At 41.8% G+C, this 17,820-nt stretch overlaps 1 protein-coding gene across 4 annotated transcripts in view; it reads left to right on the top strand.

Moving 5' to 3' along the window:
• The first annotated feature begins 11,164 nt into the window (after positions 1 to 11,164).
• Positions 11,165 to 17,820, top strand: part of GPRC5D (G protein-coupled receptor class C group 5 member D) — a 40,157-nt gene continuing 33,501 nt past the window's right edge. The window contains exons 1-2 of one of the 4 annotated variants that reach the window (XM_056528073.1): positions 11,165 to 11,185; positions 11,835 to 12,777. In XM_056528073.1, coding sequence (XP_056384048.1) covers positions 11,868 to 12,777 — 910 coding nt within the window. In that variant the 5' untranslated portion in view covers positions 11,165 to 11,185; positions 11,835 to 11,867. Of the gene's footprint in view, positions 11,186 to 11,207; positions 11,519 to 11,716; positions 12,778 to 17,820 lie in introns of those variants that run through there. The other 3 variants (XM_056528072.1, XM_056528071.1, XM_056528070.1) reach the window with 3 other exon arrangements.

Raw genomic sequence — 17,820 nt, 5'->3', positions numbered from 1 at the left:
TAACATGATGCTAGCATATCAGGCTGCTTGTTCAACGTGACAGGTTCCCTTTAAAATACAATGAAGCATTGATTAAAAAATACATAACTTATTGTTATACAATGAATATTTACATTAAGACATTTGCTTTTACATTCTAAGGGTGCGTTCCCACAGGGCGTATACGCAGCGTATTTGACGCTGCGCAAAATGTATGGCAGCAGCGGGAAATGCGCTGCGTATTCCTTGCTCACTATACAAACAGGGCTTTCCGGCGGCAGCCCTATGTGTGTAGTGAGTTTTGGAGGCGGGGCCGTGTGCCGGCGTGTATTTTTTAAAAAACTTTTTTAACTTTTATTTTTACACTTTAATAGTCCCCATAGGGGACTATTTATAGCAATCACTCAATTGCTAATCCTGTTCAGTGCTATGTATAGGACACAGCACTGATCAGGGTTATCGGTCATCTTCTGCTCTGGTCTGCGGGAAGGCAGATCAGAGCAGAAGACGCCGGGAAGGCAGCGGAGTCAGGTGAGGAGACCTCCGTCTGCCATGCTGGATGATCGGATCACAGTGCTGCGGGCGATCCCATCATCCATTTTAGTGACCGCGATGCTGCAGATGCTGTGATCTGTATTGATCACGGCATCTGAGGGGTTAATGGCGGACATCAGCGGGTATCCACCATTACGGGTGGGTGCCTGGCTGCGATCAGCAGCCGGGACCTGCTGCGCATGATCCGGGCATCACTCCGATGCCCGCGGTTATGCTTAGGACGTAAATGTACATCCTGGTGCGTTAAGTACCACCTCAACAGGATGTACATTTACGGTGCTCGTCGTTAAGGGGTTAACTTCCTGTTTGTGGCACATTAGTATATGTGAGGGGGGAAACTTTTCAAGATGGGTGGTGACCATGGTGGCCATTTTGAAGTCGGTCATTTTGAATCCAACTTTTGTTTTTTCAATAGGAAGAGGGTCATGTGACACATCAAACTTATTGGAAATTTCAAAAAAAAACAATTATGTGCTTGGTTTTAACGTAACTTTATTCTTTCATGAGTTATTTACAAGTTTCTGACCACTTATAAAATGTGTTCAATGTGCTGCCCATTGTGTTGGATTGTCAATGCAACCCTCTTCTCCCACTCTTCACACACTGATAGCAACACCGCAGGAGAAATGCTAGCACAGGCTTCCAGTATCCGTATACACTGCTATATACTACTACATACACCGCAGGAGAAATGCTAGCACAGGCTTCTAGTATCCGTATACACTGCTATATACTACTATATACACCGCAGGAGAAATGCTAGCACAGGCTTCCAGTATCTGTATACACTGCTATATACTACTATATACACCGCAGGAGAAATGCTAGCACAGGCTTCCAGTATCTGTATACACTGCTATATACTACTATATACACTGCAGGAGAAATGCTAGCACAGGCTTCCAGTATCCGTATACACTGCTATATAGTACTATATACACCGCAGGAGAAATGCTAGCACAGGCTTCCAGTATCCGTATACACTGCTATATACTACTATATACACCGCAGGAGAAATGCTAGCACAGGCTTCCAGTATCCGTATACACTGCTATATACTACTATATACACCGCAGGAGAAATCCTAGCACAGGCTTCCAGTATCCATATACACTGCTATATACTACTATATACACCGCAGGAGAAATGCTAGCACAGGCTTCCAGTATCTGTACACACTGCTATATACTACTATATACACCGCAGGAGAAATGCTAGCACAGGCTTCCAGTATCCGTAGTTTCAGGTGCTGCACATCTCGTATCTTCACAGCATAGACAATTGCCTTCAGATGACCCCAAAGATAAAAGTCGAAGGGGGTCAGATCGGGAGACCTTGGGGGCCATTCAACTGGCCCACGGCGACCAATCCACTTTCCAGGAAACTGTTCATCTAGGAATGCTCGGACCTGACACCCAAATTGATGGTATGGTGTGGTATATGGGGTACAAAGATAGTGGGGCCATTCTTCATCAATGGAAACCTCAAGGCCACTGGATATGCAAAATTGCTACATGATGATGTGTTTCCCTCTTTATGCACTGAAGCTGGCACGCTCCCTGAGTTTTTCCAGCAAGATGGTGACCACCACATTATGGGTGTCAGGTCCGAGCATTCCTAGATGAACAGTTTCATGGGAAGTGGATTGGTCGTCGTGGGCCAGTTGAATGGCCCCCAAGGTCTCCCGATCTTACCCCCTTAGACGTTTATCTTTGGGGTCATCTGAAGGCAATTGTCTATGCTGTGACGATACGAGATGTGCAGCACCTGAAACTACGGATACTGGAAGCCTGTGCTAGCATTTCTCCTGCGGTGTATATAGTAGTATATAGCAGTGTATACGGATACTGGAAGCCTGTGCCAGCATTTCTCCTGCGGTGTATATAGTAGTATATAGCAGTGTATACGGATACTGGAAGCCTGTGCTAGCATTTATCCTGTGGTGTATATAGTAGTATATAGCAGTGTATACGGATACTGGAAGCCTGTGCTAGCATTTCTCCTGCGGTGTTGCTATCAGTGTGTGAAAAGTGGGAGAAGAGGGTTGCATTGACAATCCAACACAATGGGCAGCACATTGAATACATTTTATAAGTGGTCAGAAACTTGTAACTAGCAGCATTAACCCCTTAACGACCACGGACGTAAATGTACGTCCTGGTGCAGCGGTACTTAGCGCACCAGGACATACATTTACGTCCTGTGTATGACTGCGAGAATCGGAGTGGTGCTCGCGTCATACTCTGCAGGTCCCGGCTACTATCGGCTGCTAATGGCCTACATCCGCGATCACGCGGATGTCCGCCATTAACTCCTCAGATGCCCATGATCAATACAGGTGGCGATTTTTATATTACTGATTTTGTACAAAAAGTTTTATATTTTTGTACCACTTAAAAAAAATCTCAAAGTATCTAGCCATGGGTATCATCTTAATTGTATTGACCCACAAAATAAAGAACACATGTCATTTTTACCGTAAAGTGTACAGTGTGAAAATGAAACCCTATGGATTTCATTTCAATTTCCTCCTTAAAAAAATTATTCTTTGGGTTCGCCATAAAAAACAAGCCCTTATATGGGTCTGTAGATGGCAATATAAAAGAGTTATGGATTTTAGGAGGCGAGGAGGAAAAAACGAAAACGCTAAAATAAAATTGGCCTGGTCCTTAAGGTCAAAATGGGCTTGGTCCTTAAGGGATTAATAACCTCCAGCTGTGCATATGGCAAACAAAACATTAGGATTGGATGTTTCAAGGTCAAACCTGTCAAATTCTTACCATTAAAATCATATAATCCTAAGGGTGTAAAAAAGATAAAAACACTATACTTACCTACCTCCGATCCTCTGCAGGTCCTCCTGCTCTTCCACTCCTCTGCTGCTCCTGTCTCCTTCCTGATTCTGACACAAGAGCTCAGAGCAGGACCTGCCCACTCAGCAAATCACCGACCGAGATGACATTATTGAGAGGGACTGGTAAAGGCTAAGCAGTCATGGTGCACATTGGCATCAATAACATAGTTAGATGTAGGTGGAAGGTTCTTAAAAATTATTTCAGGGACTTGGATGAGTAAACCTATGGCAATGATGAACTTACAGGTGATTTTTTTTAAGGAAATTGTACATATACCACATGCCACACAAGAGAGGCAGTGGTCCATTACAGTGGTAAACAAGTGACTCACAAACTGGTGTAAGAAGGAGAGGATTAGGTTCTTGGACAATTAGGCTGTCGTCCCTGTTGGCCATAAATTTGTCAGTAGGGATGGGCACCTGAAATGGGTGCCACTATGTTGGCAGAGAGAAGAGGTAGGAGTTGGAGGATTGTTTAATCCCTTCCTGAAATACATGTATGGTCTATATCAGAAGGGAAGTATTGAGTGGGCTCAGGAGCTGAGCCTGGTCCATACCTGGCGGGTGCCAGCTATTATCTTTAGTTGACCCCCATTGCCAGTGACTGGCATTGAAGATTACTCCGATGCTGGTTGTATAACATCCTAGATGTTACAATCAATAGTGACTATATATATATGTGTGGAGTATGTAGCAAGCAAAAAGAGATCTCCGCACTCACCGCAAAATTAGTGACTCGATGCTCCTATCTGGAGATGCCAGTGGATCTCGGCGGGGAACTATGCATATCGTTCAGAGGCTATTACCGGCAATTTCGCGCACTTAGCGCTTCTTCCGGCCTCAACTCACGTCATCACGCTGTACTATTTTTCTGCAGGCGAACTGTGATCATGTGAACACGTGATTCTACCACGTGAGCGTCAGGAATAATAGAAAAATACAAAAAATGATGTTAAAACTATTAACTATACAAATAGTAGAGGCGTAGAAACTAAATGAATACTATAAAAAGCATAAACTCGCAGAATCCACATAGCTTCAGAGCGGAGCAGTCGGGTTTCACGATCGGGACTGGAGGGAAGGTGTTTGATCACTTCTAAACCTCTGAACTTTACATTCTCGGCACTGCTCTGGTGCACTTCTCGCATGTGTTGTATAAAGCGGGGAGCTCCTGATCCTGTTTTTATTGAATGGAGATGTTCTCTTATTCTGATTCAAAGGGGCCTGATCGTTTTTCCAATATAAAAACGTGAACAACTGCACATCAAAAAATACACCACATGTGACGTGCGACATGTTATCAAGTCAAAAATAGAGCAAAAGGTATGTCCTAGTTTTATTCTGTCTGAATTGATGTTGTATCTACACTGTGGGCAGTTGTCACATTTTTGGCTTCCTTTTGGACTAAATTGTGATAACCAATCACAATTGGTTATCACAATTGTGGAAATACTGGTGTAACATGATGTGTATGCTGAATAGGCTAGGACAGTGTTTCCCAACCAGTGAGCCTCCAGTTGTTGCAAAACTACAACTCCCAGCATGCCCAAGGTCTGTCCAGGCATGCTGGGGAGTTGTAGTTTTGCAACAGCTGGAGGCACACTGGTTTGTAAACACTAGCATACACACACACACACACACACATAACAGGGACTACAACTCCCAGCATGTGTCATTCAGGAGTCCCCCCTCCTTCACACATAGAAATCATCCCCAGTCCAAGTTTTATTCCCCTGCAGTCTATACATCCCCAGCCCGTGCACTTTGTTATCCTTCCCTTCAGATAACACTTATCTTCTCTGTCTTCTTTCAGTGCAGACCTACGTCCTCAGAAGACAGAGCAGGGGGAGGGGAGATGAGGAGCTGTGTATGTCCTCTCTCTCTCTAATATTGCTGTGGCTTAAGGCACATATAACACAGTGTAAGGGCACGTTCACACATACGCAGATTTAATGCCCAGGATTTGATGCACAGGATTTGCTGCTGCAGATTTCAATATAAACTAAATGACTGAGCGCAGCTTCTAATCTGCAGTTACAAATCCTGCGCATCAACTCTGCGCAGGATCCTGTACGTGTGAACGGACCCTAAAAATATAAATAAAAATATATGGTTAGGCGGTTAACTTCTGATCTTTGTCTTGATGTATGCTGTTCAGTCGCAATACATATTTTTTCTTGTACTGCACATTTTTTTTGTATTTTTGCTCTTTATTTAATTTTGAAAATCCAATTAAAAGTATGTTAAAGAAAAAAAAAAAAGAAAAAACGACAGGTAATGGGAAGCCCCTTTAATCCTTTTCATTATATTGATTTGGATTTTTTCCATAGCTTTTTTGATGGCTTTTTTTTTTTTTTTGCAGTTGTAATTTTTATTGGCATTTTCATTTTACCATATTGAGAAACCAGAAAAAAATTATTTGTAGACAAAATTGAAATTGATTTTGTGGGACAATCATTATTTCACTATGTTGTTTACTCTATGATTAAGAATGATTTTAACTTTATTCTATGGGTCATTTTAATTCCAACAATAGCGCATTTCTGTAGGTTTTATTTTGTTGTATATATATATAAAAAAGAATAATAAAATAAAAAAATGCTCTGTATGATCAAACCACCCCTTTAGTTTGTCAGTACAATTATATTGCAGATAATACTGCATGAAGGAGGGCACAGCACCATTGGGGACAACATGTAAATGAATGGACTTCTGACACAGGGACTGTTCCATGAGCCCTTTAATATTTGTAGATGGTTATTACCTTGTAGTGGGTTTATAGAGTAACATTTTTTAATTTGTCAGTAATTCAGATACAATTGTGTATTAAATAGCAAAAATAATTGTGAAATTATAAAAAAGGTTTTGAGATATTGTGGATAGTAAAACTTTAGTCACCCGTGCCAGGGATGAAAAAGGCATATATATTTTATTGTACAAATCACTAGTCAGATCACACATGAGATATTGGGTACAACTTTGGACACCTGTATGATAAAGAAATTATAAAACTTGGTAAAAAAAAAAAAAAAACCTATAGGTGATCTGATTACAATGTAGAAATATATGATTCTTTCTAGTGATCTTTTTACACCCAGATCTTTAGCTATGACAAAGAGGCATTGTCAATCTTTAGCGCATCAAAAAATTAACTATTATAATAGACGGAATTCTTTACTGTTAGAGCAGTGAGACCAGGGAACTCTCTGGCGCATGATGGTCTCATAGTTAATAAAACAAGTTCAGGGGGGGAGGGGGGGGGGGCAGGATGCCTTTCTTAAAAATAGTAATATTATTACTTGTCATGTACTATTTTCCTGGAGATGAGATGTTGATTTGGGGCGGTGACCCGATTACCTTGATCTGGAGTTGGGACCTTTTCCTCCTAGTACTGTATTGGCTCTTGTAGGGCTTGGCCTGTGTTAAAGGGGTTATCCAGGAAAAAACTTTTTTTTATATATATATATCAACTGGCTCCAGAAAGTTAAACAGATTTGTAAATTACTTCTATTAAAAAATCTTAATCCTTTCAGTACTTATGAGCTTCTAAAGTTTACGTTGTTCTTTTCTGTCTAAGTAATCTCTGATGACACGTGTCTCGGGAACCACCCAGTTTAGAAGAGGTTTGCTATGGGAATTTTCTTCTAAACTGGGCGGTTCCCGAGACACGTGTCATCAGAGATTAATTAGACAGAAAAGAACAACCTTAACTTCAGAAGCTACAGAAAGTATTAAGACTTTTTAAAAGAAGTAATTTACAAATCTGTTTAACTTTCTGGAACCAGTTGATATATAAAAAAAAGTTTTTTCCTGGAATACCCCTTTAACTATATAACTATGTAACGGACATTGGGAGAAAATTCCCTTTTCCGCATGATGGTGCAAAGGAGAATGCCTAGGAATGGTTGTTCCTGACAGTCAGCCTGGGTAAAAGGGGCAGTGATCAGCCGACAAATGAACAAACGTTGGTTCCCTCTTGGCATTTTTCCTTTTGGCATTTTTTTTAGCTCATCATGGGCATTTTTGTGTGGTTTTGGGCTCAGTGGCAGTTTTCTAAAATCTCAGCATGTTAACCCCTTCAGGACCACAGATTTTTGCACTTTCATTTTTTCCTCCTCACCTTCTAAAAAATCATAGCACTTTCAATTTTCCACCTACAGACCCATATGACGGCTGTTTATTTGCACCACCAATTTTACTTTGTAATACCATTAATCATTTCAACACAAAATCTACGGCGAAACCAGAAAAAAAAATATTTGTGGGGCAAAATTTAAAAAAAGAAATGCCATTTCGTAACTTTTGGGGGCTTACGATTCTATGCAGTGCCCTTTTTGGTATAAATGACACCTTATCTTTATTCTGTAGGTCCATATGGTCACAAGGATACCTAATTTATATAGGTTTTATTTTATTTTACTACTTTAAAAAAAATTATAACTACATGCACCAAAATTAGTATTTTTAAAATTGACATCTTCCAACCACTATAACTTTTAATTTTTCCGCATACGGGGATGTATGAAGGCTCATTTTTTGCACCATGATCTAAAGTTTTTATCAGTGCCATTTTTGTTTTGATGGGACTTTTTGATCGCTTTTTCTAAAAATTTTTAGGGTATATAAAGTGACCACAATTTTATTTAAAGTGATCAAAAAGTCCCATCAAAACAAAAATGGTACCGATAGAAACTACCGATCATGGCGCAAAAAATTGTCTCTCATACATCCCTGCATGCAGAAAAATAAAAAAGTGTTATCGGGGTCAGAAGAGGACAATTATAAGAATACTAGTTTTTATACAAAAAGTTATAATTTTGCAGAACATCATTGCATGGAAGGTCCTGCACCACTCCGGATGATGGCGCAAACAATAAAGAGATCTCAATGAATGACTGTAGGGAAGGTGAGTGGGATTTTTTTTTAATGGTCTGCAGGTATCGGGGGGAATTTGCACTAGTACAAGTACTTGCGCAAATGTTCAGTATCAGTGTAGATACCAGTATCGAGACATCCCTAGCAAAAACTGATATTTTAGAATTTTTTTACGCCATTGACCTTGCAGTTTAATTAACAATATGCCTCGATCGGTATTAGCCGTTGGTCCCGGCTGCTTATACCCGTGAGGACCACCCCGCTATGACGCAGGGTCAGACTGTGACCCCGTCTCATAGAAGGGGAGCAGGACAAGGGTGTACAGGTACGCCCTTGGTCCATAAGTGGTTAAGACTATTGCTTTTTTGCCTCCCATAGACTTCTATGATAGAAAAAATGGCAAGATTTATAAACAAAAAAAGTGACAGTCTCGACATGCTGTGAATTTAGAAACGACCACTGATCAAAAAAGATGTCTAAAAAGGCAGCGTGAGTTAAACATTGGCATTTTTCTATCATTTTTTTCCCTTCCTCATTTCTTCTATAGAAATCCTTGAGTCACATGATGAAATGATCCCATGACTTTTCATGATAAAAACTCAGAGGGAAGCCCATATTAAATGTCCTGAAGGGACAGACTAACGCTCACTATAAACATGAGATTGTAACTAGATTACGAAATATAATCTCATAGACCCAAATTTATCAAACTGTATGAGAGAGAAAATTTAGTGATTTTCCCACAGCAACCAATCACAGCTCAGCTAGCGAGCTCTGGTAAAGTGAAAGCTGAGCTGAGATTGGTTGCTGTGGGAAAATCACTACATTTTTTTCTCTCACACCATTTGATAAATCTGGGCCTCTATAGAGATTTATTATTTTAAATTGAGTCAACATGAAACTAGACAAGAGATTTTCTTAATGCTTTTTCTTTAGTATTCAAATATTCATGGTGCAAAAATCGATCCGCAGACCACCAATTTCATATTCATAGAAATAGATACAAAAAGTTTTATCACCCAGAGTGCTCACTAGATACGCCCGACAATTCAGCTGACCGGATAAGTTTCAGATGTGTCCGGCAACTACTCACCTGTCTACCCCTTTGTGAGAGGAAGAAAGGAAGATCAGCCCCCGGGATGCCCGAGAAAGGGTGAAACGTATCCGGTCAGCTGAACAAGGATTGTCGGGCGTATCTAGTGAGCACTCTGGGTGATAAAACTTTTTGCATCTATTGATGAATATGAAATTGGTGGTCTGCGGATCGATTTTTGTACCATGAATATTTGAATACTAAAGAAAAAGCATTAACCCCTTAAGGACTCAGGGTGTACCTGTACGCCCTGAGCCCGGTCCCTGTGTGAAAAACGGGGTCACGCCGTGTCCCCGCATCACACCGGGTCGGTCCCGGCTGCTAACGATAGCCAGGACCCTGGGCTAACTGCGTGCGGCACCGATCGTTGTGCCGTGCGCTGTTAACCCTTCAGACGCGCCGATCAAAGTTGACCGCCGCGTCTGAAAACGAAAGTAAACGCTTCCTGGCAGCTCAGTCGGGCTGATCGGGACATCGCGATGAAATCGCGATGTTCCAATCAGCTGGGACGCAGGCGGAGGTCTCCTTACCTGTGTCCGTGGCGTCCGATTGGGGTTTGATTGCTCCAAGCCTGAGCTACAGGCTTGAGCAATCGAGCCCCTGTCTGACTGATCCGTGCAGAGCTATGGCTCTGCACGGATCAGCATAGGAGATCAGTGTGTGCAGTGCTATAGCTCCCTATGGGATAATAATGATCAGTATAAGATATCAGTGTGTGCAGTGTTATAGATCCCTATGGGAGCTTCAGCACTGCAAAAAAAAAGTGAAAAAAAAAAAGTTAACAAAGGTCATTTAACCCCTTCCCTAATAAAAGTTTGAATCACCCCCCTTTTCCCATTAAAAAAACTGTGTAAATAAATATAAAAATTAACATATGTGGTATCGCCGCGTGCGTAAATGTCCGAACTATAAAATTATATCATTAATTAAACCGCACGGTCAATGGCGTACGCGCAAAAAATTTCCAAAGTCCAAAATAGCGTATTTTTGGTCACTTTTTATATCATAAAAAAATTAATAAAAAGCGATCAAAAAGTTTGATCAATACAAGAATGGTACCGATAAAAACTTCAGAACACGACGCAAAAAATTAGCCCTCATACCAGCCCGTACGTGGAAAAATAAAAAAGTTACAGGGGTCAGAATATGACAATTTTAAATGTATAAATTTTCCTGCATGTAGTTATGATTTTTTTCAGAAGTGCGACAAAATCAAACCTATATAAGTAGGGTATCATTTTAACCGTATGGCTCTACAGAATAAAGATAAAGGGTAATTTTGACCCAAAAATCTATTTTGTCGCACATTGATTTTTTTCCCTGTTTCGCCGTGGATTTTTTTGTAAAATGACTAATGTCACTGCAAAGTAGAATTGGTGGCGCAAAAAATAAGCCATCATATGGATTTTTAGGTGCAAAATTGAAAGAGTTATGATTTTTAGAAGGTGATGAGGAAAAAATGAAAATGCAAAAACGGAAAAGTGAGTCCTTAAGGGGTTAAGAAAATCGATTCAATTGTCAAGTGTGATTTATACTAATAACTTTTTTGAGCCTGTACCTCCTAATAATTTGCTATAAAGTAAAGCTTGTCCCTTGTGTTTGCTGTACCAAAGTTCAACTATACAAATAAAATGGTGAGATCATCTTGTACGCTGGATTTAAGCTCAATAGGGGAGATTTATAAAAGCTTTTATAGAGGAAAACTTAAACAGTTGCCCATAGTAACCAATCAGATCGCTGCTTTCATTTTTCAGAGGCCTTTTTAAAAAAATGAAAGAAGCAATCAGATATGTTGCTATGGGCAACTGGTCAACTTTTCCTCTGCACAGGTTTTGATAAATCTCCCCACAGAGTCCACATTGTTTTTTGCACTGTCTGGCAGGAAGTATACATAGGGGGAACCACCACCCCCTAAAAACATTCCTCTGATGTAATGGCCTGAATATAGTCAGCTAGTGACTACATTTGGGTCATTCCCTGAATTTATACTTGGAAACCCAGTGAAACTACACAAATGGAGACCAAAATTACACTCTTTTGGCCTTCGTTGGGTAATGGGGGGGTCTATGAATCTGTTTGTAATGTGCATCTAAATTTTCCCAACATATCACAGCAGACATACACAACCGTCGCAGCATAATAAAAATAATTTGTTTTATTTGGTAAATCTATGACTTCTGCATATCTACAGGATAAATAGATTGGTAGATAGATAAATGGAAAGATAGCTAGATGGATAGATCGGTAGATAGATAAACAAAAGATAGCTAGATATGAGATAGATAGGTAGATAGATAAATATTAGATAGATAGATAAGATAGATAGATCGGTAGATAGATAGATCGGTACATACATAGATCGGTATATGATAGATAGACAGATAGATAGATAAATATAGGTAGCTAAAGATACTAATGTGGTGGGTAATTACGTGTTCATGCTTTACTAATGATAATCTTTTTCTATTGTTTTCACAGATTCTGGCAGACCTGGTACAGGCTTAAGCCAAGATGTCTTGTGACGTTGGCGAAGACTTCATATTCTTGTGCAGTGCTCCGGATGCATGGGGCATTGTAGTGGAAACATTAGCAGCAGCTGGGATTCTCTTTACTTTTGCCCTCATGCTGTCACTTCTTATTTTAGTCCGACGCATTTGTGACAATTGCAAAAGGGACTTGGTCCCCATTCAGTTCACCTTCCTCATTGCCACACTTGGAATCTTTGGTCTTACCTTTGCCTTTATCGTCAGACTAAATATACAAACATGCCCAACGCGTTTCTTCCTATTTGGAGTCCTGTTCGCTATCTGTTTCTCTTGTCTTTTGGTTCATGCCAGTAAATTAGTGAGACTGGTCCGAGGCGGATCGGGTATGTCATGGTGGGCGATGATTATCATGCTTGTTGCCCTATCATTAGTGCAGATTATAATAGCCATTCTTTATGTAGCAATCTATCTGGGAAGAAACATGAACCAATGCGATCGCAACTTAGCAGATCTTCCCCAGCGTAACATTGACTTTGTGCTCATACTTGTATATGTTATGGCATTGATGGCCGTCACCTTACTGGTTTCAATGGCTGCTATGTGTGGACCTTGTAAACACTGGAAACCACACGGTGCCCATATTTATATAACAATGTTTTTTTCAATTGCCATTTGGGTAACTTGGATTGTTATGCTACTCAGAGGAAACATATCTTTGGGTACTGCACCTCAGTGGGATGACCCTGTCAGAGCCATAGCTTTAGTAGCCAATGGTTGGGTGTTCCTCCTTATGTACATGGTTCCAGAGCTTTGTTTGATGACAAGACACACTCCAAGTTGCTGCAAACAAATCCAGGGCCAGTCACAACCGCACCTTATCCGACAAAGCGTGGGAATAGAGAATCGAGTGTTCACTCAAGAAGATATATCTCAAGGTAGGTGTTCAAGTGCTATAGACAGACATTTCTGTGATTAAATTGTTGTTTTTATGGCTTAATATGTGAATAATTCTTTACTTATCTTTGTTTTGTTTTTCACATTTCCTGACTAATAAGATACAAAGTTGCAGTAAAATGATATGAACCAATAGTGATTTTAACACGTAATCTAATCTTTGTCTCATATATATATATATATATATATATATATATATATATATATAAATATAAATATAAAAAAAATCTTAATATCTTGAACAAGTAAATCATTTTTATCATCTAAAGTCAAGCTAGCCCTTTAACCCCTTTATGACAGAGGATGTGACAGTTATTTAAAAGCAGAAGGGAGTCACACTCGAATTGTTAACTCAAGTGTTAACTCATAAAACCGCTGAGTATACTTTAATAGACTGTCTATTTTTAGGCAGTGACTAGTAGAGATAAATCTAATGATTTGGCACAAAATGTCCCCAAATGTTGTTGATTCAGTGAATCTGAAACTTTTCTGATTTTTTTAAATTAATTTCCCAAAATGCTGTCTGCTTTTTCTAGCCCTACACAGCCGCTTATATTTTGTCTTGTCAATCATGTTCTATACTGTATTACTACTACTACTACTACTACCACCACTACACATATCCTGGCTTGTCCATCATGCTCTATACCAGGCATAGGCAACCTTCGGCACTGCAGATGTTTTGTACTATATCTCCTATGATGCTTTGTCAGCATTTTGGCTGTAAGAGCATCATGGGAGATGTAGTCCAAAACATCTGCAGTGCCGAAGGTTGCCTATGCCTGCTCTATACTGTACTACTACTACTACAATTACTACTACTACCCCTACACTGCTGCACATATCCTGCCCTGTCCATCATGCTCTATACTGTACTACTACCAGGGCCGGTGCAAGGATTTTTAACTACACAAGCTAAACTACATTTTGGCGCCCCCCCCCCCCCCCCTGACATCAGCACCCGCTATACAGTGCCCCAATATAGTGCCTGTGCCCCATATAGTGCTCAATATATACAGTGCCCCTATATAATGCCCGTGGCCTCATATATACAGTGCCCCTAGCCCCCATATAGTACCCAATATATTCAGTGCCCCCATATATGTATACAGTGCCCCTGCTGGCTGCCCCCATATATATACAGGCAGGGCTGCCATCAGAAATTTTGGGGCCCTTTACACAGCTCAAAGCCTGCCCCCCCCCCCCATGGGCCACCCCGACTCCACCCATATGCCCATGACTCCGCCCCCAGACCCAAATTAACCCTTTAACGACGCAGGATGTATATTTACGTCCTGCGCCGGCTCCCGCCATATGAAGCGGGGTCGCGCTGCGACCCCGCATCACATCACGTCGGTCCCGGCGCTCATCAACAGCCGGGACCCGCGGCTAATACCACACATCGCCGATCGCGGCAATGTGCGGTATTAACCCTTTAGAAGCGGCGGTCAATGCTGACCGCCGCTTCTAAAGCGAAAGTATCCCGGCTAGTCAGTCGGGCTGTTCGGGACCGCCGTGGTGAAATCGCGGCGTCCCGAACAGCTTGCAGGACACCGGAAGGGCCCTTACCTGCCTCCTCGGTGTCCGATCGACGAATGACTGTTCCGTGCCTGAGATCCAGGCAGGAGCAGTCAAGCGCCGATAACACTGATCACAGGCGTGTTAATACACGCCTGTCATCAGGATGAGAGATCAGTGTGTGCAGTGTTATAGGTCCCTATGGGGCCTATAACACTGCAAAAAAAAAGTAAAAATAAAGTGTTAATAAAGGTCATTTAACCCCTTCCCTAATAAAAGTTTGAATCACCCCCCTTTTCCCATAAAAAAAAATAAAACAGTGTAAATAAAAATAAACATATGTGGCATCGCCGCGTGCGTAAATGTCTGAAATATAAAAATATATCATTAATGAAACCGCACGATCAATGGCGTATGCGCAAAAAAATTCCAAAGTCTAAAAAAGCGCATTTTTGGTCACTTTTTATACCATTAAAAAATGAATAAAAAGTGATCAAAAAGTCCGATAAAAACAAAAATCATACCAATAAAAACTTCAGATCACGGCGCAAAAAATGAGTCCTCATACCGCCCTGTACGTGGAAAAATAAAAAAGTTATAGGGGTCAGAAGATGACATTTTTAAACGTATAAATTTTCCTGCATGTAGTTATGATTTTTTCCAGAAGTGCGACAAAATCAAACCTATATTAGTAGGGTATCATTTTAACCGTATGGACCTACATAATAATGATAAGGTGTCATTTTTACCGAAATATGCACTGCGTAGAAACGGAAGCCATCAAAAGTTACAAAATGGCGTTTTTTCTTCGATTTTGTCGCACAATGATTTTTTTTCCCGTTTCGTTGTGAATTTTTGGGTAAAATGACTGATGTCACTGCAAAGTAGAATTGGTGATGCAAAAAATAAGCCATAATATGGATTTTTAGGTGGAAAATTGAAAGGGTTATGATTTTTAAAAGGTAAGGAGGAAAAAACGAAAGTGCAAAAATGGAAAAACCCTGAGTCCTTAAAGGAGTAGTCCAGTGGTGACTCAGTGGTGAGCAACTTATCCCCTATCCTAAGGATAGGGGATAAGTTGCAGATCGCGGGGGGTCCGACCGCTGGGGCCCCCTGCGATCTCCTGTACGGAGCCCCGACAGCCCGGGGGAAGGGGGCGTGTCGACCTCCGCACGAGGCGGCGGCCGACACGCCCCCTCAATACAACTCTATGGCAGAGCCGGAGCGCTGCCTTCGGCAATCTCCGGCTCTGCCATAGAGATGTATTGAGGGGGCGTGTCGGCCGCCGCTTCGTGCGGGGGTCGACACCCGCTATCTGGGCCGAGAGCCGGGGCCCCATACAGAGAGATCGCAGGGGGCCCCAGCGGTCGGACCCCCCGCGATCTCAAACTTATCCCCTATCCTTAGGATAGGGGATACGTTTTTCACCACTGGACTACCCCTTTAAGGGGTTAATATATTAATGCTATATTTAAATAGTTTAGGCATGTGTGATGAATGCCACATATGTGGCAAAGTATTTATAGTGTTACCTGTAAACTGGCAGCCATGCCATAACATCTGTCATGAGTCTGGGATCACATGACTAGCAGAAGCGGGGCTGAACAGGAGGCCGATATCGCTCAGTGCATTGTAGTGTTTCCCAAGCAGAGTGCATACAGATATAGCAAAACTACAACTCCCAGCATGTCTGGACAGCTTTTGGCTGTCTGGGTATGCTGGGAGCTGTGGTTTTAAACAGCTGGATGCACACTGCTTGGGAAACACTGCTGTACGGAGGAAGTGAAGGGGTCCATATTCAACATCTATGTATAAAAAACAGGTTTACTGTAGAGAAATAAGAGGAGAAAAGGTTTATTAGTCATAGTCATCTATAAGAAAATGCTCGAATAAGAAACCAACTTCAGTGAATAAGAAGCTGCCGAATAAGAAACCAACTTCAGCCTCGTACACAGCCTACATCTCCTGCCTTGTCCATAATGCTCTACAGTTTACTGCTACTACTACCGCTACACAGCCTACATCTCCTGCCTTGTCCATAATGCTCTACAGTGTACTGCTGCTACTACTACCACCGCTACACAGCCTACATCTCCTGCCTTGTCCATAATGCTCTACAGTGTACTGCTACTACTACCGCTACACAGCCTACATCTCCTGCCTTGTCCATAATGCTCTACAGTGTACTGCTACTACTACCGCTACACAGCCTACATCTCCTGCCTTGTCCATAATGCTCTACAGTGTACTGCTACTACTACCGCTACACAGCCTACATCTCCTGCCTTGTCCATAATGCTCTACAGTGTACTGCTGCTACTACTACCACCGCTACACAGCCTACATCTCCTGCCTTGTCCATAATGCTCTACAGTGTACTGCTACTACTACCGCTACACAGCCTACATCTCCTGCCTTGTCCATAATGCTCTACAGTGTACTGCTACTACTACCGCTACACAGCCTACATCTCCTGCCTTGTCCATAATGCTCTACAGTGTACTGCTACTACTACCGCTACACAGCCTACATCTCCTGCCTTGTCCATAATGCTCTACAGTGTACTGCTACTACTACCGCTACACAGCCTACATCTCCTGCCTTGTCCATAATGCTCTACAGTGTATTGCTGCTACTACTACTACCACCGCTACACAGCCTACATCTCCTGCCTTGTCCATAATGCTCTACAGTGTACTGCTGCTACTACTACCACTGCTACACAGCATACATCTCCTGCCTTGTCCATAATGCTCTACAGTGTACTGCTGCTACTACTACCACCGCTACACAGCCTACATCTCCTGCCTTGTCCATAATGCTCGACAGTGTACTGCTACTACTACTACTACCGATACACAGCCTACATCTCCTGCATTATCCATAATGCTCTCCAGTATACTGCTACTACCACCGCTACACAGCCTACATCTCCTGCCTTGTCCATAATGCTCTACAGTGTACTGCTACTACTACTACCACCGCTACACAGCCTACATCTCCAGCCGTGTCCATAATGCTCAACAGTGTACTGCTACTACTACTACTACCGATACACAGCCTACATCTCCTGCCTTATCCATAATGCTCTCCAGTATACTGCTACTACCACCGCTACACAGCCTACATCTCCTGCCTTGTCCATAATGCTCTACAGTGTACTGCTACTACTACTACCACCGCTACACAGCCTACATCTCCTGCCGTGTCCATAATGCTCTACAGTGTACTGCTGCTACTACTACTACCGCTACACAGCCTACATCTCCTGCCTTGTCCATAATGCTCTACAGTGTACTGCTGCTGCTACTACTACCACCGCTACACAGCCTACATCTCCTGCTGTGTCCATAATGCTCTACAGTGTACTGCTACTACTACCGCTACACAGCCTACATCTCCTGCCGTGTCCATAATGCTCTACAGTGTACTGCTACTACTACCTCTACACAGCCTACATCTCCATCTCCTGCCTTGTCCATAATTCTCTACAGTGTACTGCTACT

The sequence above is a fragment of the Hyla sarda genome, chromosome 6, assembly GCF_029499605.1.
Source record: "Hyla sarda isolate aHylSar1 chromosome 6, aHylSar1.hap1, whole genome shotgun sequence".
Lineage (NCBI taxonomy): Eukaryota > Metazoa > Chordata > Amphibia > Anura > Hylidae > Hyla > Hyla sarda.
This window is presented reverse-complemented; position numbering and strand designations above follow the sequence as displayed.